Below are 24,165 nucleotides of genomic sequence, written 5' to 3'. Positions count from 1 at the left end.
GAAGCTTTGTGACAACTGTATATAAATTACCAATTTTTGCTATAGTTATTGAATTAATGGTATACTAAAAATGGTATACTACCATGTGTAGTAACGTGGTCGATGTTTCTTCCATAATCAAACATTTACTTTCCATTTTCTAGATGTAAGGCATTGCCCTAGATATTGGGGAAACAAATCATCTGAGTGCTCAGGGTAATACCTTGAGGGCACTGCATAATGTAAGACACATGCAGTGAAGGTGTTAGAACGGAATAGACCAGAAAGATAAAATAGAATGTGTAATGGTTTTTGTAAATGGATAAAGGTTAGTTATTTTTTCATGTTAAGAGATAATTTTAAAAAGGTAATATTAAGCACTAGAAAACGACTATAATAAAAAGTATTTATCAACCATGCTGTTCTTAAGAAAATGTTAGATGAAACACATGAGATACACAAATATAAGAAATTACACTTGATGCTGTATATTAATTACATATTCAGATGCAATGAAAATCCAAAGACAACAAGATATTAATGATATTAGTTAACACTTATTAAATACTTTGTGTTAGATGTTGTGATAAAGACTTTACAAACTTTACTACATTTAATTCTCTCAACAAAGGTGATGGATATTCTCATTATCTCTAATTTGCAACCGAGAGAAAATAACTGAGTTTTACAGAGGCTAAGAAATGTATTCAAGGTCTCAATGCTAATGAGTGGCAAAGGCAGGACTTTCATCTAGGTCTACTATCACCCTAGATTTTATACAAAGAGGTCTAAGACAGAATCCCTGCTTTCCAAACTTTATCACATACCCGATGAGAAGAGACATGCAAAAAGATGAATATGGTATTCTGGATTATTGTAGTGATAAACTTGTACCAGTTTTTTTTAGAGTAAATCACATATGAAGAAAATTATATGACAATTAATGAATATGATAAATAGACATCATTAATTTTTTTTGATGATTCAGATGCACCCTCATTAGGTTTCATATGTAAGACTGACATGTATTAAAAAAAAACAAAACACAAAACTCAACTTTGGAATTTTACAATCCAGAAAGAATAGCAAATACAAAATAGCACTACTAACTGTCATTTATTGACATCTTGCCTGCATTGTGCTAAGTGCTTCACATGTTTACATTATCCCATTTGATTCATTCAACAACCCTATGTGATGGTTACTACTATTCCTACATTACAGGTGAAGAAACTGTTGCTAAAGTTTTAAGGATTCCCTCTCTATATCTACTCCACCTCCATTCTCATGAGAGAATAATTCATTAGGAAGAGATGCAGGTAAACACCAAGTTATCAACCTTGGGGTTATACCACTATTGCTACTGTTTTTACCTGAAAAAAGTGAAAAAACAAAACAAAACAAATACTACTCTGGAAAAGGAGGTGTACAGAGTATCAATCTAAAGCAGTGCTGCCCCAATTAAGGGTTTTTTGTTTAAACGTCCCCTCCTGAAGCCTGCTACTTTTATAAAATACAATAAAAGTGTTGTGGCAAGTCTCTAAAAGGTTACTCTCACTGTTTGTAGTTATCTTGTAAGCATATTCTTCGTTCAAAATATAAGCATGATTTCAAGGAAGCACTCTCCTTATACTGCTTAGAAATAAAATCTGCAAAGCCTATATTATAGGTGAGAAAAAATCACAAAATTAGTTGATGTCTCTAGCAAGAATGAATATGAAACAATTTATGATTTGCTACTCTTTGTATTATTTGCTACTATTTGTACTTCTATTCCTACTGTTAACTACTGACTTAGGTAAGAAGTTTTGTGGGTTTTTCTCCCCCTAGATTCTATGACAGTAATAATTAGTGAAACTATTTAAGTATGCTGAAAATAGGCTTAAATGTCACAAATGCCTAGATTTAACTGGTACTCAGGGCCGTGTTTAACCAGTAATTTTACAGGCCAACACCTCTCATCAGGCATACTCTCTAATAATTACTAACTTTGAGGATACAGAATTTTTAAAACGTTTTCTACACTTCCTGCATTATTAAAAGAAATACAAGCTAGGAAGAATTGCAAACATTCATCTAGCTCAATTCTCTTTTATATTTATCTTTGGGAGAGGTTAAGTATGTTGCCTAAGATCACATTTATAAATTTATGTTTTCTATACTTCTTGGGTTTTGTTCACACCTAGACTTCAGACCCAACATCAATTTAAGAATGTTTGTTATAGCTTATACAGTTTATTCCTTAGGAAAAAAAATAACAAAAATAATAAGCAGTAATTTTTTTTTTTTTTTTTTTTTTTGTGGTACACAGGCCTCTCACTGCTGTGGCCTCTCCCGTTGCGGAGCACAGGCTCAGCGCCCATGCCCCACGGGCCCAGCCGCTCCGCGGCATGTGGGATCTTCCTGGACTGGGGCACGAACCCGTGTCCCCTGCAACGGCAGGCGGACTCTCAACCACTGCGCCACCAGGGAAGCCCATAAGCAGTAATTTTTAATGTTTATTATAGTTCACACAATTTTTCATTTCAATTTCTGATTTTCCTAGCTGCTGCTATACCTAAGACCTATTCAATATTTTTTAAAATAGCACAGGAAACATGGAGCTTAATCTTGACCAGGTATAGAACCTATTAAGTACTCAATGACTAGCTGAATAAATGATGAATGCAATGATTTTTTTTTATCATGATCTAATAGACCAGCTTCACAATCTCAGTTACCTTAGCTATAAAATGGAATACTACCCTCAGTGAAACAAGAATATTTTGCAGGGAACAAAGACGAGATCTTTGAGATAATCTGGACCTTTCAGATAGTTTAGATATTTTACATGGCCAGAAAATAGAGGCCTTTTTTCAGGTCACAAAGCTAATTAAAAGGCAGAACTAATATTAAAGAAGCCAGGTCTGTCTACTGACTCCTACTGGTTTAGTGTTTTTTCCATCACAAAATGCATTGAACCACATGTGGTCTCTTCAACTTAAATAAGCATTTGTGACATTACTCCCTATATTTAAACATACCTTACCTGACTCTGAAAACACTAAAGATGGTGACCTTTTTAAACTGGCCTCTTTTTTTCAATGGAGGGCTGAAGGCAATGTTTTCTAAAGGAGAACTTTCATTTTTTTCATATTCCCACCTCATCCCCCAAAATATTTAAGTCTAGAAGGGAGAAAAACAATCAATTAGCTTCCTTTTTATAAGAAACAGTATTTATTACAATAGTTAGAAGTAACTGGGTCTTTCAAATTTCAGTGTTGTATTTCAACATATTCCACTATTAGCCATATATCAACCTCAGTTAAACTATAGTACATTAGTTTTAGAATATTACGAGTTAAATAAGACCACAGCAAATGTTAAATTCCACTTACTTTCAGATGCCATTTTCTCAGTTCCTGTATGTTTCATTCGTTCCCAAGGATTCTTCTCACAATCTTTAATGTCAAAAAGTTCTTTTTCCTCTTTTCTCTTTTGTCTCATCTTGTCATAAGTAGATTTTGAAATAGAAACTTTAATCTGCCCGAAAAAGTTGAAATATCTGAAATCATTCAGGGAGTCTGACATTTAAAATAACTATCTTCATCTTAGACAACTGTAAGCTACACAAAATAAACTATACATTTCTTAGTCCTTATTTCAGTAATTCTAAAACTGAATAGAATTACCTAGTGCTAATCTCCAAATAAATTTGTGCCTGAAGATACTAGTTTGTTACTCCCTGAGGATATCTTAGGAAATTGTTGAATATATACATACACATACATATATGTATATAAAGTACATGTAGAGCATAAAGTACACTAGATACTTTACGCCAGAATGACAGCATATTTGGTGGGAAAGGAGAATAACCTATCATTTAAATGATTAAAGTTCAGGAATTTCAATTACACTGAGATTTAAAAAAATTTAATCAAAACACTTTCACTACCCCAAATCTGATATACACAAAACAATGATGCATCACTGAATTTATCCTAATAATTAGTAAATAACCTTACATCTTTTTCATTCTCAACATCAACACATGATGGAATACTCTGCTGGACTGCTCTTCCATAAATCCCTGATGGTGGTTCAGTACTTTTAACTGAAAACGTATCCCCATTTTCCACAGAAGATATCACTGATTGGCTGCAGGTTGCTGGTGCTGGGACTGGACTTCCAAATACCCCTGAAAGCAACCAACCATCAAACTGTCATTAAGTATTTATGTGATGTTACGCTGGACAGCAAAGTTTTAAGACAAGGCTCTTGTCTTCAAGAAGTATACGATATAGTTAATAAGAAAAACATGTTAAATAATCACAAAATATAAAAACACTCTAACAGGATGATAATATGAGGTACCACAAGACATTTCATGATAATATCAAATGAGAACACCATATTGTAAGTTCTGAGTTCACAAGAAAGAACGGTTGGGTGAGCTGGGGGTTTAAGATGGTTTCAAAGAGCAAGGATTTGAGCTGGGATTAGAAGACACAAAGAATTTGGATAGACAAGTGAGGAAGGAGGGGAGGACGTCCTATGAGATGGGATGCTCATAAGCAGAGCTGAACAAGTAGAAAGCATGTATGTGGAGTGAATAAGTTTGGTTGGGCACAAGGCAAATAGAGGAAAAACAGAAAATAAGTTTACAAGGGTAGGTTGGAGCCTATCTGAGGAGGGACTTTTATTTTTTATTATATATTTCTTTTTTAAATTTATTTATTTATTTATTTTTGTCTGCGTTGCGTCTTTGTTGCTGCGTGTGGGCTTTCTCTAGTTGCAGCGAGTGGGGGCTACTCTTTTTTTTTTTTTTAAAGAAGATGTTGGGGGTAGGAGTTTATTAATTTATTTTATTTAGTTTTGCTGTGTTGGGTCTTCGTTTCTGTGCAAGGGCTTTCTCTAGTTGTGGCAAGCGGGGGCCACTCTTCATCGTGGTGTGCGGGCCTCTCACTATCGCGGCCTCTCTTGTTGCAGAGCACAGGCTCCAGACACACAGGCTCAGCAGTTGTGGCTCATGGGTCTAGATGCTCCGTGGCATGTGGGATCCTCCCAGACCAGGGCTTGAACCCGTGTCCCCTGCATTAGCAGGCAGATTCTCAACCACTGCGCCACCAGGGAAGCCCGAGCGGGGGCTACTCTTCGTTGCAGTGTGTGGGCTTCTCATTGCGGTGGCTTCTTTTGCTGCAGAGCACGGGCTCTAGGCGCGCAGACTTCAGTAGTTGTGGCACATGGGCTCAGTAGTTGTGGCTCGTGGGCTCTAGAGCGCAAGCTCAGTAGTTGTGGTGCATGGGCTTAGTTGCTCTGCAGCATGTGGGATCTTCCCGGACCAGGGCTTGAACCCATGTCCCCTGTGTTGGCAGGTGGATTCTTAACCACTGTGCCACCAGGGAAGCCCTGAGGAGGGTCTTAATTTAACTTAATAAGACTCTATCAAGCAAAGAAGTTAGGAAAGCTTTCTGAGCATTTCATTCTATTTACCAAAAATAAGATGTACACCCTCAATGTCTATCATCATATTCTAGTTTTTCAACTAGAATTGAAATTAAAATTAAACTAAAATTAAATTGAAATTTAAATTAAATTTTAGCTTAAATTAATTTTAATTTAATTTAAAAATAAAATTTAATTAAAAAATTAAAAAGGAATCTAGCTGGGTTGTGTTAATGAACTTGATGGGGAAATCCTTTCACAATGTATATGGATATCAAATCATCACACTGTACACTTTAAATATCTTACAATTTTATTTGTCAATTATACCTCAATAAAGTTGGGGGAAAAAAATACTAGTTTTAAAGGATATTTGCAAATATGTTGTTCAAAGGTTTCCTAACTCCCCTAAAATATATAAGAGATATTAATTAAGATTTGTCTAGTCTTTGCATGGGAGACAATACAATTATATTAATTTATATTGATTACAAAGTCGATCAATAAGGACTACTATTTGAATTTAAACTGTGGTAAAATGCTCTAAGCTATCCTAAAAGTGTCTTAGAAGTACCTAAACCCCAACTGTCACATAATACACCTCTGAAAATTACTGACATGAATTTACTGTTGTTTCATTAGAGGATAGAAATGTCATGTTACGTATTCACTTTTAATTCTTTCAATTTCACAATATTTTAAAAAGAAAGTTCTATTCAGCACCTGAATCACACTCTTCTCTATTCTTTATTGATATGCTTTGCTTATATGTGAAGAACATATTCAATTAAAAGCTAAAAAACTTTGAAATACCTTTTCCAACAACTACTACTGAGTCTTCTGATAAGGTATTTGTAGACATAAAGTCGAAACTGGAAATTTGGTGGAAATTTGATGATGACCCTGTAAATCCTAAAGAAACAAAAAAACTCACATTAAAAAATACATATTTATATAGTATTTCAGAATATCATAACATGATCTTTTAAAACTGAAAACTAACTTCATGCAAAGAATTTACAATTTATATATTTACGCATGTTCATTAACTCAATAAATTTTTTTTTATTTATTTATTTTTTGTTTTTGCGGTACGCAGGCCTCTCACTGTTGTGAAATCTCCCGTTGCGGAGCACAGGCTCTGGACACGCAGGCTCAGAGGCCTTGGCTCACAGGCCCAGCCGCTACACGGCATGTGGGATCTTCCTGGACCGGGGCATGAACCTGTGTCCTCTGCATCAGCAGGCGGACTCTCAACCACTGCGCCACCAGGGAAGCCCAACTCAATAAATATTTATAATTAGAATACCTGGTTTGTCCATTGTATATTCTTGCCTCCTTTGTCATAGATTAATTGACTGTAGGTGCATGGGTTTACTTCTGAGCTCTCTATTCTGTGCCATTGATCTATATGTCTGTTTTTGTGCAAATACCACGCTGTTTTGATTACTGTAGTGCTGCAGTATTGTTTGAAGTCTCAAAGGGATATGCCTCCAGCTTCATTCTTTTTTCCTCAGGACTGCTTTGGCAATTCTGGGTGTTTTGTGATTCCATATAAATTTTAGTATTATTGTTCTAGTTCTGTGAATAATGCCATGCGTATTTTGATAGGGATCACATTAAATCTGTATAGTTTGCTTTGGGTAGTATTAACTTTTAAACATTAACTCTTCCAATCCAAGAGCACGGGATAGCTTTCCATTTCTTAAAATCATCATCAATTTCCTTTATCAATGTTTTGGAGTCTTCGGCATATAGGTTTTTCACTCATTTCATTTCTTCATTTTGCCACACCATGAGGCATGTGGGATCTTAGTTCCCCCCCCAGTGATCGAACTCATGCCGCCTGCATTGGGAGTGCAGAGTCTTAACCACTGAACCACCAGGGAAGTCCAGTATTTTTTTTTTGACGTGATTTTAAATGGGATTTTTTTTTAACCTTCTTTCTGATATTTCATTGTTACTGTAAAAAAATGTAACAGATTTCTGTATATTAATCTTGTATCCTGCTACCTTGCTGAATTCATCTATTAGTTCTAATAATTTTTGTGTGGAGTCTTTAGGGGTCTCTATATAGAGTATCATGTCATCTGCCAATAGGGACAGTTTCACCACCTCCCTTCCGATTTGGATACCTTTTGTTTCTTTTTCTTGTCTGATTGCTTCCAATACTATGCTCAATAGAAGTGGTGAGAGCAGGTATCCTTGTCTTGTTCCTGAATTTAGTGGGAAGGCTTTTAGCTTTTCACCATTGAGTATTATGTTGGCTGTGGGTTTGCTGTAAATGGCTTTTGAGGTATGTTCCCTCTATACCCACTTGGGTGAGAGTTTTTACCATGGATGGATGCTGAATTTTATCAAATACTTTTTCTGCATCTATTGAGATGATCATATGGCTTCCTGTTGATGTAGTATTGATATATCACATTGATTGATTTATTATGATGAACCATCCTTGTGACCCTAAAATGAATCCAACTTGATCGTGATGTATGATCCTTTTTACGTATCATTGGATTCAGTTTGCTAATATTTTGGAAAGTTTTTTTTTTTGATTGATTGATTGATTTGGCTGCATTGGGTCTTAGTTGTGGCACGCAGGATCTTTGCTGCAGCACATGGGATCTTTCATTGCAGCACGTGGGCTCTAGAGTGTGCAGGCTCAGTAGCTGTGGCGCAAAGGCTCTCTAGTTGTGGCGCATGGGCTCCAGAGTGCGCGGGCTCAGTAGTTGCAGCAAGCAGGCTCTCTAGTTGTGGCTCATGGGCTCTAGAGCGTGTGGGCTCAGTAGCTGTGGCACACGGGCTTAGCTGCCCCGCGGCATGTGGGATCTTAGTTCCCCGACCAGGGATCAAACCCACGTCCCCTGCATTAGAAGGTGGATTCTTAACCACTGGACCAAATCAAAATATTTGCTAATATTTTGTTGAGGATTTGTACATCTATGTTTATGAAACATATTGATCTGTAATTTTCTTTCTTTTTTCTTTTCTTAATGTCTTTGTCTGGTTTTGGTATCAGGGTGACGATGGCTTCATAGAATGAATTAGGGAGTGTTCCCTCCTCTTCAATCTTTTGGAATAGTTTGAGAAGGATAGGTGTAAGGTCTTGTATGTTTGGTAGAATTTCCCAGTGAAGCTGTCTGGCCTGAGATTTTTGCTTGCAGAGAGCTTTTTAAATTACAGATTCTATTTCACTTCTAGTGATCAGTCTGTTCAAAATATGTTTCTTCTTGACTAAATTTTGGCAGGCTGTATATTTCTAAAAATTTGCCCAATTTGTTGGCATATAACTCTTCATAGTATTCTCATGAGTTTTTGTATTTCTGTGGTATCAGTTGTTATTTCTCTTTACCTTCTTATGTTTTTTCGGGGTCCTCTCTCTTTTCTTCTTGGTGAGCCTGGCTAGAGGTTTGTCAATTTTGTTTATCTTAAAAACAAACAAACAGAAAAAACAGCTCTTGGTTTTATTGATCTTTTTTTTGATCTCTATTTATTTCCTCTCTGATATTTATTTCCTTCCTTCTGCTGGCTTTGGGTTTTGTTTGTCTTTCTTCTTCTAGTTCTTTTAGGTGGTAGGTTAGGTTGTTTATTTGAGATTTTTCTTGTTTCTTGAGGAATGTCTGTATCGCTATAAACTTCCCTCTTAGAAATGCTTTTGCTATATCCCACAGATTTTGTAAAGCTGTATTTTCATTGTCACTTGTCTTGAGGTATTTTCTGATTTCCTCCTTGGTTTCATCGTTTACCCACTGGTTTTTTACTACCATGTTGCTTAGTATCCATGTGATGGGTTTTTTTCTTATTTTTCTTTCTGTGGCTGATTTCTACAGTTTCATACTATTGTGGTTAGAAAAGATGCTTGAAATAATTTCTATCCTCCTAAATTTGTTGAGGCTTGTTTGGTGACCTAGTATGTCATCTATTGCAGAGAATGTTCCATGGGCACTTGAAAAGAATGTGTATTCTGGGTTTTATCAATGTAGTGTCCTATAGATATCAATTAAGTCCAACTGGTCTATTGCATCACTTAGGATCTCTGTTCCCTTATTGACTTTCTGTCTGGAAATCTGTCCATTGATGTCAGTGGGGTGTTAAAAGTCTCCTAGTATTATTGTATTCCTGTCAGTTTCTCTCTTCATGTCTGTTAGTATTTGTTTTATATAGTGTATTTAGGTGCTCCTATACTGAGTACATATATGTTAATGAGAATAATATCCTCTTCTTGTATTGATCCTTTTATCGTGATATAATGTCCTTCTTTGTCTTTCTTTATGAACTTTGTTTTAAAGTCTATTTTGTCTTTAGAAAATGGACTTGAGAACATGGGGTGGGAGGGCAAACCTGGGGTGAAGTGAGAATAGCATCGACATACATACACTACTGAATGTAGAATAGTTGGCTGGTGGGAAGCAGCAGCATAGCACAGGGAGATCAGCTCGGTGTTATGCGATGATCTAGAGGGGTGGGTTAGGGAGGATGGGAGGGAGGCTCATGAGGGAGGGGATATGGGGACATGTGTATGCATATGGCTGATTTGCTTTGTTGTGCAACAAAAACTAACACAGTACTGTGAAGCAATTATACTCCAACAAAGATTTATTAAAAAAAAGAAAAAAAAAGTCTATTTTGTCTGATACGAGTATTGCTACTCCCACTTTCTTGTTATTTCCATCTGCATAAAATACCTTTTTCCATCCCCTCACTTTCAATCTGTATGTGTTCTTTGCCCTAACGTGAGTCTCTTGTAGGCAGCATATTGTAGGTTCTTGTGTTTTTATCCAGTCTGCCATTCAGTCTTTTTTTTTTTTTTTTTTTTTGCGGTACGCAGGCCTCTCACTGTTGTGGCCTCTTCCGTTGCGGAGCACAGGCTCCGGACGCGCAGGCTCAGCAGCCATGGCTCACAGGCCCAGCCGCTCCGCGGCATGTGGGATCTTCCCGGACTGGCGCACGAACCCATGTCCCCTGCATCAGCAGGCGGACTCTCAACTACTGCGCCACCAGGGAAGCCCCCATTGTCTTTTGATCGGAGTATTTAGTCCATTGATATTTAAAGTGATTGTTAATAGGTATGTACTTATTGCCATTTTAAACCTTGTTTCCCAGTTGATTCTGTAGTTCTTCTTTGTTCATTTCTTCCTTTTGTGGTTTGATGATTGTGTATTATGTTGGAGTTCCTTTCTTTTTGGTTTTTGTGAATCTATGTATGTTTTTGATTTGTGTGATAAACTTGCTGGGTAGAGTATCCTAGGTTGTAGGTTTTTCCCTTTCAGGACTTTGAATATATCATGCCACCCCCTTGCGGACTGCAAAGTTTCTGCAGAGAAATTAGCTGATAGCCTTATGGAGATTCCCCTGTAACTGACTCTTTGACTCTTTGTTTTTCTCTTGCTGTCTTTAGAATCCTTTCCTTAACTCTTTCCACGTTAATTATATGTCTTGGTGTGGGTGTTTGGATTCATCTTGTTTGGGACCCTCTGTGTTTCCTGCACCTGGATATCTGTTTCCTTCTCTATGTTTGAGAAGTTCTCAGTCTCTTCAGCAAGTGGTGTTGGAAAAGCTGTACAGCTACATGTAAATTAATGAAATTAGAACACTACCTCACACCATATTCAAAAATAAACCCATAAAGACCTAAATGTAAGACATGACACCATAAAACTTCTAGAACAGTACACAGGCAAAACATTCTCAAACATAAATTGTACTAATGTTTTCTTAGATCAGTCTCCCAAGGCAAAAGAAATAAAAGCAAAAATAAACAAATGGGACCTAATCAAACTTAAAAGCTTTTGCATAGCAAAGGAAACCGTAAACAAGATGAAAAGACAACCTAGGGAATCACAGGAAATATTTGCAATTGATGTGACCAACAAGGGTTAATATCCAAAATATACAAATAGCTCATAAAATTCAGTATCAGAAAAACAAACTCAAAAAATGGGCAGAAGACCTAAACAGACATGTCTCCAAAGTAGACATACAGATGGCCAACGGGCACATGAAAAGATGCTCAACATTGCTAAGTATCAGAGAAATGCAAATCAAAATCACAACGAGGTACCGGTCAAAATGGCTACCATCAAAGTCTACAAGTAATAAATACTGGAGAGGAGGTGGAGAAAAGAGAACACTTGTACATTGTTGGTGGGACTGTAAATTGGTGCAACCATGATGGAAAACACTATTACATGATCCAGCAATTCCGCTCCTGGGTATATATCCAGAAAAAAATGAAAACACTACTTTGAAAAGATACATGCACCCTAATGTTCACAGCAGCACTATTTACAATAGTCAAGACATGGAAAAAACACAAGTGCCCATCAACAGATGACTGGTTTAAGAAGATGTGATGTATATGTATATATTATATATATATATGTATACATACATACATATATACACATACACAATGGAATATTACTCAGCCATAAAAAAGAATGAAATATTGCCATTTGCAGCAACATGGATTGATCTAGAGAATATCATACTAAGTAAGTCAGAAAGAGAAAGACAAATATTATATGCTATCATTATATGTGGAATATAAAAAATAATATAAATGAATCCATATACAAAACAGAAACAGACTCACAGACATAGAAAACAAACTTCTGGTTACCAAATAGAAATGGGAGGGAAGGGAGGAATAAACTAGGAGTATGGGATTAACATACACACACTACTATACATAAAATAGATAAGCAACAAGGATCTACTTTATAGCACAGGGAACTATATTCAATATCTTGTAATAACCTATAATGGAAAATAATCTGAAAAAATGTATATAATTGAATCACTTTGCTATATATGTAAAACTAATACAATATTGTAAATCAACTATATTTCAATTAAAAAAAGAAACCTAGCTCAGACTAGGCACTAGAGAGAAAAGAAACCTTGAAACACTTAAGGAGTTTATACATGCCAAGGTTAAGAGTGGGAAAGATGGCACTTCCCTGGTGGTGCAGTGGTTAAGAATCCTCCTGCCAATGCAGGGGCCATAGGTTTGAGCCCTGGTCCAGGAAGATCCCACATGCCACAGAGCAACTAAGCCCGTGTGCCACAACTACGGAGCCTGTGCTCTAGAGTCTGCGAGTCACAGCTACTGAGCCCACGTGCCACAATTACTGAAGCCCGCATGCCTAGAGCTCATGCTCTGCAACGAGAAGCCACTGCAATGAGAAGCCCATGCACCGCAACGAAGAGTAGTCCCCACTTGCCACAACTAGAGAAAGCCCAAGCGCAACAATGTAGACCTGACACAGCCAAAAAAGAGTGGAAAAGATATACAAGAAAATAATCACCACATGATAATCAACCAACAAAAGGATAACTTTGAAGGAAAGCTTCTAACCCCCAGGAACAGATCAAGTCAATTTTATAGCAATCTGTACTTTCCTAGGTTAACTTCTAGCTCAGTTTGTGATTATTTAATTATCCTCTCTCCTACTAGACTGTAAGCTCTATGGGAATAGCACCTATGTCTAGTTTTGATTATCATTCTTTTCCAGAGACCGTTAGTACAGTGCTTGGCACATAGTAGGTGCTCAATAAATGTTAGATGAATGTTGTAAGGCAGAAAAAATGGAAAGCAAAATATAATTAATTTAGGGTCAACTGACAGAAACATCAGGTAGTCCCAAAAAGTGTTTGGTGACAAAGAGAAACAAATCTCAGTAAATGGAACTATTTGCTCCACAGTAGTTCACAAACATAAAATCTATACATAAACTATTAAGAGATGATTGATAATTAGACAAATCTCATGAGGAAACACATAAAAAACATATTTAAGTAGCTTAATTTCATTTATAAGAGAGGCTGACATAACACCATTTTTTGGTTGTTTTTATTTTTACCTTAACAAAACAAAGGTTTTTTTTTCAATCATATAATATTCGTTCTTGAAACAGGGGAGAGGTTCTGCTCCATATAATCCTTACTCAAGGACCAGGGTTCATCACCTAGAACATCAGAATCATAGTGGCAGGAGGAAGATGGGAAAAGAGAATCATGAACCTGTTCTAAAGCCCTTCTACCCACATGTCACTTCTGATTACGTTTCATTGGTTAAAGAAACTCATGTGATCATCTAACTGCAAAGGGTCAGAGAAGTGTATTCCTGCTGATTAGCCAAAAGGAGAACTGGAAATAATTAATGAGCAGCGATCATAACATCATTTTTAATGTTACTTTTACTTTTTACCCTACAGTTTCTTCTAAGCAAAGAATTACTGAAAGAAATATTGCTCAAATCTCAATTCTAACATATAAAGAAAAAATATGCTTAAAAGATTTTTTGCATATGAACTATCCTTATATAATCTTTTTTTGTTGTTATTTCTGTCCCATTCATTCAAACAGAGAAAGAGAAAATATTAACTCATGGAATCTAGTTTGCTAACACTCCAAGCATCCATCTTAATCACTTTCTCAAATCATTAATTGGGGCTCCAGGTTAATATGCTAGAAAATGGGCAGGTTCAAAGGGACAACCAGCAGAGAAAAGGAAGAAGAGGTGGTTCTGAGAGCTAATCCTAAAAAAGTCTGAAGTTTCTTGTAAAAGGAATCCATTCACATTTGCCACTCATTGCCAATATTTCTTTTGGAAGGTTTTTTTATTCCTTTTAGCACTGCACTCAATATTTACTTTAACCTGATTATTTGAGGATGCAAGTTTTGTCTGATTGTGCCCAAGGCCACACTATTAGTTTTGGTTGGCTCATCACCACTCCATTCATTTAACATGTGGCATGAACACCATTATATACAAAGCATAATAGGCATATAAAGATGACAGTATCTTAACTTTATCTTATACTACTCCAGACCAGAAACATGGGGAAAGCTTCCTAAAGAAATGGCTTTTAGCCAGTATTCAAAAAACAGACATGATCTGGACACATTAAGATTAGGAAAGGGCATCATTGAAGACTGTACATACAAACCAAGAAAACTTCTAGTATTAAGAATTCTAGAGCATTTGGCATGAAAAGAAGTATAGTGAGAGGTAATTCAAGAAAGGTAAGCTGAGGCAAGATTATTAAGGGTCTTAAAAATTATGCTACAGAGTAGGAAATTTATTCTGTGAAAACCACTCAAGGTTTTGAGTATGGAAGAGATGATGACTGTACCTTAGAGAAAGATAATTCTGGAAGAGTATGTAGCCTTAATTAAAAAGAACTGAAAATAAGTGATAAAATGTCTTATCACAAGGCTACTGTAATTATCCAGGGAAGAAGTAATGAAAGCCCAAATTAAACTGAAAAGAATTGGTAAGATTGGTCACTGCCTGAACTTGGAGGATAAGGAGAAGTAGAAAAGATGACTGTAAAGTTTTAAGTCTCCGTAACTGGGAAAATGGTAATGCTGCTAATAAAAATAGATTAAAAAGGAGGAGGAGCAGGTCCAGAAAGGAAGGTAAGTTTGGTTTTGAACATGTTTATTCTTGTTGGCCAGATAGACCTAGTATATGTTTGGTTTAGAGTTGGAAGTGTGAGTGTGAAGTAATTTTCTGGAATAGAATTAACTATTGATCAAAGATACAAATATTTTTGAGTCTGTTGTCCAAAACAAAAAAAGCCACTGGCAGTAAATGAACATATTCAGCAATTATTTAAAAACAATTAAATTATATTACCTTTAGGAAGAAAAGTATTTTTACATTTGATTTTTTTATGTAAGAAATAAAATATGTAAGTAAATATGAAAAAACCCTGTCATTCTCTTTTGTAAAAACAATGGACAAATGATCTCTCCTAAAAAGAACAGATACTATGAATTATATTAAGGATTAAATTTTAAGAAATTTACCAAAAAACCAAAAACAACAACAACAAAACACAAAAGGTTTCTAATCAAGTTCCCTCTTACTGAATTTGTGTTAGCTCCACAAAAAATATACATGTCTAAAATGCCTGATTACCTGCACATGTATGACTTAAGGTGACCAGAAACAAGAGCATTTGACCTTACGATAACCAAGATTGCTACACACAAAAAAATGACAGCTCCTTACCTTTACTGGTAGGCCACAATGCTTAAATACAGGTGACTTCTATTTACTCTATTGAAATATTTATACCCTTCAAAATCACTCCCTCTTTGTTTTTTGACCCACCTCCTAGAATAACAAAACTAAAAACAAAAATAAACAAATGGGACCTAATGAAACTTAAAAGCTTTTGCACAGCAAAGAAAACCATAAACGAGACGAAAAGACAACCCTCAGAAGGGGAGAAAATATTTGCAAATGAAGCAACTGACAATGGATTAATCTCAAAAAATATACAAAGAGCTCATGCAGCTCAATATCAAAAAAACAATAAATGCTGGAGAAGGTGTGGAGAAAAGGGAACCCCTTGCACTGTTGGTGGGAATGTAAATTGATACAGCCACAATGGAGAACAGTATGGAGGTTCCTTAAAAAGCTAAAAATAGAGCTACCATATGATCCAGCAATCTCACTCCTGGACATATATCTGGAGAAAACTATAACTCGAAAAGACACATGCACCCCAATGTTCACTGCAGCATTATTTACAATAGCCAGGACATGGAAGCAACCTAAATGTCCATTGACAGATGAATGGATAAAGAAGATGCAGTATATATATACAATGGAATATACTCAGCCATAAAAAAGGAACGAAATTGAGTTATCTGCAGTGAGGTGGATGGGCCTAGAGTGTCATACAGAGTGAAGTAAGTCAGAAAGAGAAAAACAAATGCCATATATTAATGCATATATGTGGAATCTAAAAAATGGTACAGATTAACCTATTTGCAAGGCAGGAATAGACACGCAGATGTACAGAATGGACGTGTGGACATGGGGGAGGGAGGAAGGGGTGGTGGGATGAATTGGGAGATTGGGATCGACATATATACACTACCATGTGTAAAACAGATAGCTAGTGGGAACCTGCTGTATAGCACAGGGAGCTCAGCTTGGTGCTCTGTGGCGACCTAGATGGGTGGGAGGGAGGTCCAAGAGGAAGGGGATATATGTATACATACAGCTGATTCACTTCATTGTACAGCAGAAACTAACACAACATTGTAAAGCAACTATACCCCAATAGTAAAAAACAACAACAACAACAAAACAAAATCACTTCCTCTCTACCCTGAGGAAAAAAATTTAAATGCAGCTGAAATAGGATCTCTGAAAAAAACAGAGCAGTCACAGAAGTGCTGCTTGCTACTAAGTTTAAAAAAAAAAAAAAGGAATGTAAATTATTAACAATGGTTAGTGATAACAAGGAAGCTTCCCAGGTTCTACCACAGGGAAATTATATTCCTGTTTCCAGTTTTACTCCATAGTTACAACCTAAGTAGGCACCTGGGAGTCTTTTGTTCACATGATTTCTCCGTCGCATTTTAATGGTAAAATGTCTGTATGTGTGGGTATGCGTGTGTGTATCCTGGGGTTAAAGGTCAGCAGGGAAACCCTAGTTTTCACCTCTTGGGTAATAGCTTCCCTGCATTGGCTCCTCAGACAAAACCATAAATTAATATGTGAACCTATGTGTTCTCCTATTTGGCAAGATTATTCAAACAACAACACAGCAGCAGAAGGGTAAGAAGAAAAATCTCAAAACTGAGACCTCAGTTAGTTTTTCTTTATTGGCATGCTTACAGAGAGACACTGAATCTTAAAAATGAACTTATGAAATTTACTAACCTTTTGTATGCTTATAATGTCTTGGGTGTTCCTTATTTTGTATTTTTAAAACACTAGGTGAAATGTCATGTGACCTATCATCTTCAAAATCACCACATCCAAACCCATAGTTCACACGTTGACCAATTATGCTTACATTGGATGTTGTAATCCCTATAAAATAAATAAAATACATAAAAATATTTATTTGAATGATGTAATACCATAGGTACATATCTCTCCTCTAAATCTATCTTGGCTTCTAAACCTTTAAAAAGGTTCAATAACATAATATTAAAAATTATAACATTACAGTAATTTTTTAAAGTTTTATCTTATTTAAAATTTTTATAATACTTTTACCTTACTAGCAGATCAGAACATTTATTATAAGCCATACTATCACATTTTACAAAAGAGGCTTTAAAATTACAATGAAATACAAAATTCAATGTTTGAAAGAGATAATCAAATATATATATTTTAAAAACATGACAGGCATTTAATGTTTAAAAGACACTTTACAGCAAAACAGAATTTTTTTAAATCTAGAATTTTTAAACTGCTTCCTGAGAGAGGCCTATATTCTCCATTTCTCTCTTTTCTCCCACTCTCATGGTCTGGCTTGTGAGGCAATAAACTATATAGGAAAGGAGCTCAGAATCTGGAATTATGCTTCCTGGCTTTAAATCATAGCACTGCCACTTAAATTGCTGACAGAAGCTGGTCAAGACACTTAAGCTTATTTGTAAAATGGGGATAATAGTAGTAGCTCTTCCAGAACCTCTGTGAGGATTGAATGAAGAAAATGTAAAGGGGTTATTAGTACAGGAACTAGTGTACCATAAATATACAAATGTTATATTCCTAGTTAAAAACAAATCAAACCCTAATGTAGGCCTCCTTTTAATAAATACCTAAAATTTTAATCTACATTTGAATGTTTAAACTGAACACCCTATACTAATACTTTGCAGCTGTTAAAACCACAAAACTACTAAATGGAAAATCCTAGGCAATATATATTTAAGTCACCATCCATTTTTATGTATAGCTGCCATGTAAACCATTAAGTAATAACAATAAAATATAATTTGTTTTTAATACTGTTGAGGGTATTTTAATAAAAACAGGACAGCAGGGAGAGGAGGTGGCTGGTGGCCGCTGGGCTAGAGAGTACTGCAGAGTATAGGGCACTAGGTCAGATTCACTGAGAAAGATTTAAAAAATATCTGCTGTTAAATGATAGAGACCTTCTGGGCATAACATGGATATCTTTCTAAATTCTTCTTAATTTTGATAGTTAATTCATAAAGTAAGCCTCATAAAGATATTGGCTTTGGATGGAAATGCTTTCTACTAATAGTTGATACTAACGTAAAGCTACAGGAAAAAAGTTTGCTAAAACAACATTCAGGAAATTCAGCACAATGTGCTATAGTAGGTAGTAGTGGAATCTATGTGGAAATCTTTATTGGAAATGCTGATGTGAAGACAGAATTAATTTATAATTTTTACGTAATTATTTTTGTTTTTATCTTCAGGTAGTCCTTATTCTGAGCATTACCATTTTTATGTTTCACCAATTAAACAACAATAAACTTGTAGAAATCACTTGCTTACTGAAAACAAAACAAACCCTATCCCAAAGAAACAAAAAATGTAAACCCAAATTTATAAAATCCTAAACCATTAGCAACTTAACATTTTGGAAGCATATTAAATTTAACCAAGAATATCTTACAGTAAATACAATAATAGTGTTTCTAAAACTTGATCCTAGAAATACCTAACTTATTTGTTAAAAATGCAGATTTCTAACTCTGAAGACTGATTCAGTAGGTATAAGGTGAGGCCCCAAAACCTGTATGTTATATGCATTCCTAGTGATTCCTAGGATTAGGCAAGTTTGAGAAACACTGACTATTAAGCAAGTTTGGGAAACACTGAACATCGCATACAGAAGTGTGTATTACTGTAAGACCTATCACTCCACTAAAATTTAAATGACTCACAAGGTCATACAACTAGGGTCAGAGGGAAACTCAAATCTCGGTTTTCTAAATCTACCCTTCTCTAATTCCAAGAATATTCTTCCAAAAGAGGGTTCCATTTTTATAAACTAGATACAACCTGGCAACAAAGTGTCTCTTCAAACTTATATAATTATTTGTAAAGTAATAAATAATTTATTAGGATAATCAGCCTTAAAAAAGAATTAAAGAATAACTTTATGTATTATATTTCTTTGGGTCTTCCCCTTTAGGAGAACAAATACTTACCAAGTGCCCACTATGTACTAGGTGCTTTATATATGTTATATACTTAGATCTTCACTACCCTTCTCAAGGTTTACATCATCAGATGAGGGAACTAGTTTCAAAGCAATTAAGTAACTTGCACAGAGCAAGAATACGATTATTAAAATATCAAACTGGGATTCCAGCTAGAGTCTTTCAGACTCCAAAGCACATATACATTGCCTTCCTGTGCCTAGTAGAATAACTATCTCTTAGTCTAACACACAAGCTTTGTGGAAGCCAGTATACCAGACACACATAGCTGAGTTGGGCTTTTATAATTATGACAGGCACTTGTTGGCAATCAGGGGTAAATAATCTCTGGGGATCAAGAATCTGAGAGTCCAAAAAAGTAAAATACTTTTTACTTATATAGTGCAATACCACTATAAAAATGTCAGTGCAAAATGTAATGATATTACAAAAGAGGTAATATCAATTTTATTTGTGAATTGGGAAGGCCTCCCAGAGAAAGCAACTGAGTTGTTTTCACAGCTGAATGGGGTGTGGTGTGGATTTGAGTTCATCCAGAAGAAATAGTATGTGCAACTGCAAAGAGATAGGAAATGGTACTGAAGGTGGTTTGATTTAAATGGATCACAACATACAAAGCAGGAAATGAAAATGAAGCTGGAGATGTCTGCACGGCTCTGATCAAAGAAGAATGCTCTGAATAAATTTAGGCTAGGCAATATAGTCAGTTTTGCATTATGGGAAAGGGATTGTAAGCGGACCAGACTGAAGCTGGAGAGAAATGTTAGGCGGCTAAGTAAAAAATGAGGAAGAGTGATAGTGGGAATTACAAAGAGATGAAATTAAGATATATTTAGGAGGAAGAAATTTAAAATCTTAGCAAACAGTTAGATACACACACAGCTTTTTAGGAAAGTAATTATAAGGTAAACCTTAGGGTTGTTAGGACTTTCACACTGAGATCATGCAAAAATAAGTATCATATCCCAACTTGCTATAATTAATTCATAATTCAATAGTTTTACAAATCATAAAGAACATATAGTTCCCATCCTAAATTGATCAGAATTCAAATATTTTTCTAATTTATTACTAATACCTGAACCTATTTTCTAAGAACTGCTGTTATAAATTAGTGATTTCCAGGTTAGTTTGCAAAATGCTTAACACAAGATATTTACACTAGTTAAATATTATTTTTAAAAGAAATTGTCTTTTGTGGCCCCCGGTGGTTTCTAAACTATTCTGCACTTTAGAATCACCTAGAGAGCCACCTAGAGAGTTCTCAAAAACTTTGATGGCCAGGTCACATTCTGTATCAATTAAATCAAAATGTCCTGGTGTAGGAGCCAGACCGGGTAACTTATGGGTTTAAAGGGGTATCAATTATTCAGGTAAGTATTTTTTCTTCCAAGAATAGTAAGTATTCTTGCCAAAATGGCCTTTTAAGGAGTTAAGAAGATGGTTAGTCTTAATTAGTAATTACAAAAATTCTAAATCTAAAATACATTTGCCATCATCTTTTAATCATTTAAAAATCATACTTTCTATAAAACATTATTTATAAAACAGTCATAGAATACCTGCACTGGGGCTTTGTTCAGCTACCTGAGAGTTCTTATTCTTTGCAGAAGAAAGTCTTGTTAGACAAGGTTTTGATCCAAATGTTGGAAATATGTCTGACCTACAATGAAACAAAGTAATTTCAATAAACATTGAAGATCTAGAGCTATTCAGCATTCTTATATCAAACATTCTCTATACTTTTATTAGCTCAATAAACTTTGATAGTGAGGCAGCAACAAGTATGATAAACTATGGCTAAGAATATTTCTTATTGGTATTCCTATTTCACCTTTTGAACTTCCAACCTTTTCAACATATGGTCAATCCTTAATTATTCATGAGAGGATTACCAAAGGAAATGAAGACACTACAATTTGTGCTGTTTAATCTTTCTTTGGGTAAGGGGAAAAAAAAAAACCTGACCCAAAGACAGTCCATTCCAGAACTAAGCCAAATGATTCTAATCATATAGTATATTATCTACCTTCACATATAAAATAGGGACTTAATAATATTAGAGATCAGCAACAAGTGAGTTTTAGCAAATGCCGCTTTCTTCATGGACTATTATTTGCTATACTTTCTTGACTTCATAAAGGCCTACAGGCCTTATTTCACAAAGAAAGTAAACTGAAGAATATTAAGTCTGTACATAAAGGGAACTGTTTAAAATCAGTAAAAGCTAAAATGCCAATAAGTCAGTGATGGATATTATTAAGAAGAGATTTTACAAAGGAGTACAATTCTTAGTAGTTGGGTAGGCATATTTGTTAATTGACCTAGTGAGAAATCAATGTTAAATATTTTAAAAGAGTAATTTCTCTAGACTAGATGACTGTCAATTTACATTTATATTGAGTGTATTTGACTTAGATGAAAGAAAATACTTCAGTCTCTAGAAAAGTGGTTCTCAATAATTTTTCCTTCCCAACCCACGTAAGGATGAAAGCCCTGCACAAGTAGTAGTGACTTTCTTTGGCCGTGATTCTTAAGGCAGGATGTAAGCTGGTTGAGAATAATTGCTCTTAAACTAATAAAATAAAATGTGGAAATAGTAAATTCATTAAAGATAATTCAGTCCATAAATGAGGGTATACTGAACTCCTTTCTCACGGAGTTTAATATCTGAAGAGAATAACTCTATGAAACAATATTGCAAATAGTGAATTCTAAATGTTATATCAACAATATAAAATGAACTTTTCTTCCCAATTGCGTTCCAGATTACTTACAGAACCTTGAAACTGTAAGACTATGTAACATAAAATTTCACACTCATGTAAGATAAAGGAAAAACTTTAGGTCTAAGAGATAAATGTATATATTTTAAATGTCTGGTAACTTAATGTAAACATAATTACTTCACCAGCCCACATAGCCATTCCAAATTCATTCTATAAATATATTGCATTATTCTACACAGGTAATTACAACAAAGGAATTTCCAGTAATAAAATATTTCCAACTGCAAAATAAGCTGCTGTTTCAGCTAAAAAATGTGGGGCAGGAAATCATGGAATGAGACAAACCTCTCACAATGGGACACAAAAATTTGGTTTAATTCTATGAACTGCTGAAATAAAACGCCCTTTTACATTAATGTTCAACAGAATATCATCTCTCCTTGGATTATGTAATCTCTACCTATTAGAGGTTCTAGTTCACTTAAGTAAAAATAACGTAAATTTGATTTTAAATATTTACCTCTATATGTAAACATGGTATGGATAAAATCAAAGGAAAATGAAATTAAACAGACTGACAACACCAAAGGTTAATAAGGATGTAAAACAACTGGAACTCTCATACATTGCTGACAGGAGTATAAAATTGCACAAGCATCTTAGAAAGCAGCTTAGCACTTATATAAAAAGTTAAATGTCCATCTACCCAAGACCTAGTAATTCTACTCCTAGGTTTTTGTCTAAAATAAAGAGGAATACACCTGAAACACAACACTGCAAATCAACTATAGTCCAATATAAAAAAATAAAATTTAAAAATAAAATAAAATACAATAAAGAGGGAAAGGATTCCCCAAAATTCTAGAATAGGGTCACAGAGATTTTCAGAAATCAAGGTAGGATCACTGTTTAAGATTTAAAGGTTATTGAGGGGGCTTCCCTGGTGGCGCAGTGGTTGAGAGTCCACCTGCCGATGAGGGGGACGGGTTCGTGCCCCAGTCCGGGAAGATCCCACATGCCGCGGAGCAGCTAGGCCCGTGAGCCATGGCCACTGAGCCTGCGCGTACGGAGCTGTGCTCCGCAGCGGGAGAGGCCACAACAGTGAGAGACCCGCGTACCGCAAAAAAAAAAGGGTTATTGAGGTAATCTGGAAAAGTCTGTCGAATTGCTATGCTGTCAGTATGGGGTGACCAGGACTCTAATTCTAGCACTGCTGTGGTAAGGAAACTCCTGAGAGGGCTGCAAAAGCTACTGCATGGAGTCCTAAACTCGCACAAGATAATGGAATAACAAAATATAAGAAATAGTTGGGTAATGGCTGGGTGGAATTTATCCATCGATTAGAGGAAACTGGTGCTGAATTTTAAACGAAAATCATTAAACGAAAACAGTAATATCAGCTATTGGTCAATCGTCAGAGTCAATGATACAGAAAAGAGCTAAAGGACAAGGAATATTAGAATAAATCTTAGGCATAAGAATAAGTGGGGCTTTGGGACTAGGATTTATATTAATTTAGTTGGGGTTATGCTCTGTCTCTCCACCACCACCCCAAACCAAAGCCAACCAAGGTAATATCTGTAAATTTTCTGTTGTCTTTTAAATGTATTTCAACGTTTCAAAAACTAGAAAATGGTCTTAAAGTTTTTTTTTTTAATATGATATTAGAGCTTCAGACTACAAATTACAGATCAGAATTCATTTAACATATCAAAAAATAAAGTACATTATTCTCTTCCCCTGGGGAGTTGTCGACAGAGAAGAAGTCAAAGATTCTTGGCTGTAAACTCCACTTTCACTGTAAGAGCTGATGTTTGGAGAGGAAGATCGAGATGCAGAGTCCACAGTCAAGTCGAGCTTAATTGCAGAATCAGGGCTTTCAAGATCAGAAGTACTGCCACTCAGTTTTGCTCTTTTCTTAGCTGCACTATTACGAAGGGACCTAAGAGAGCTCTGCATCTAAAAAAAATTAAAACAATTAACTTTACAAAATAATTATATAAGTAAAAGTTATCCTCAAATTTCAAACTCCAATAACTATACCTAGCTAGCCACTCTTCAATCC

The 24,165-nt window shown here is 35.4% G+C and overlaps 1 protein-coding gene across 4 annotated transcripts in view; it reads right to left on the bottom strand.

Annotated features, from left to right (window-relative positions):
• Nucleotides 1-24,165, bottom strand: part of TOGARAM1 (TOG array regulator of axonemal microtubules 1) — an 80,773-nt gene that overhangs the window by 26,397 nt on the left and 30,211 nt on the right. For all 4 annotated transcript variants that reach the window (XR_016392171.1, XM_089907654.1, XM_022570661.3 and 1 more), the window contains exons 6-11: nucleotides 23,827-24,059; nucleotides 20,934-21,034; nucleotides 17,099-17,251; nucleotides 6,220-6,318; nucleotides 3,987-4,159; nucleotides 3,357-3,501 (exon numbers count right to left, since the gene is read on the bottom strand). Coding sequence is in view for 3 of the 4 variants with exons in the window: in XM_089907654.1 (XP_089763780.1) it covers nucleotides 3,357-3,501; nucleotides 3,987-4,159; nucleotides 6,220-6,318; nucleotides 17,099-17,251; nucleotides 20,934-21,034; nucleotides 23,827-24,059 (904 nt within the window). In the remaining variant the exon portion in view is untranslated. The remainder of the gene's footprint in view (nucleotides 1-3,356; nucleotides 3,502-3,986; nucleotides 4,160-6,219; nucleotides 6,319-17,098; nucleotides 17,252-20,933; nucleotides 21,035-23,826; nucleotides 24,060-24,165) is intronic.

Source organism: Delphinapterus leucas, chromosome 2, assembly GCF_059928025.1.
Source record: "Delphinapterus leucas isolate spDelLeu-1000000601 "Yukka" chromosome 2, BTC_Dleu_Yukka2, whole genome shotgun sequence".
Lineage (NCBI taxonomy): Eukaryota > Metazoa > Chordata > Mammalia > Artiodactyla > Monodontidae > Delphinapterus > Delphinapterus leucas.
Note: the sequence above shows the minus strand (reverse complement) of the source record. Positions and strands in the feature narration are given on the sequence as shown.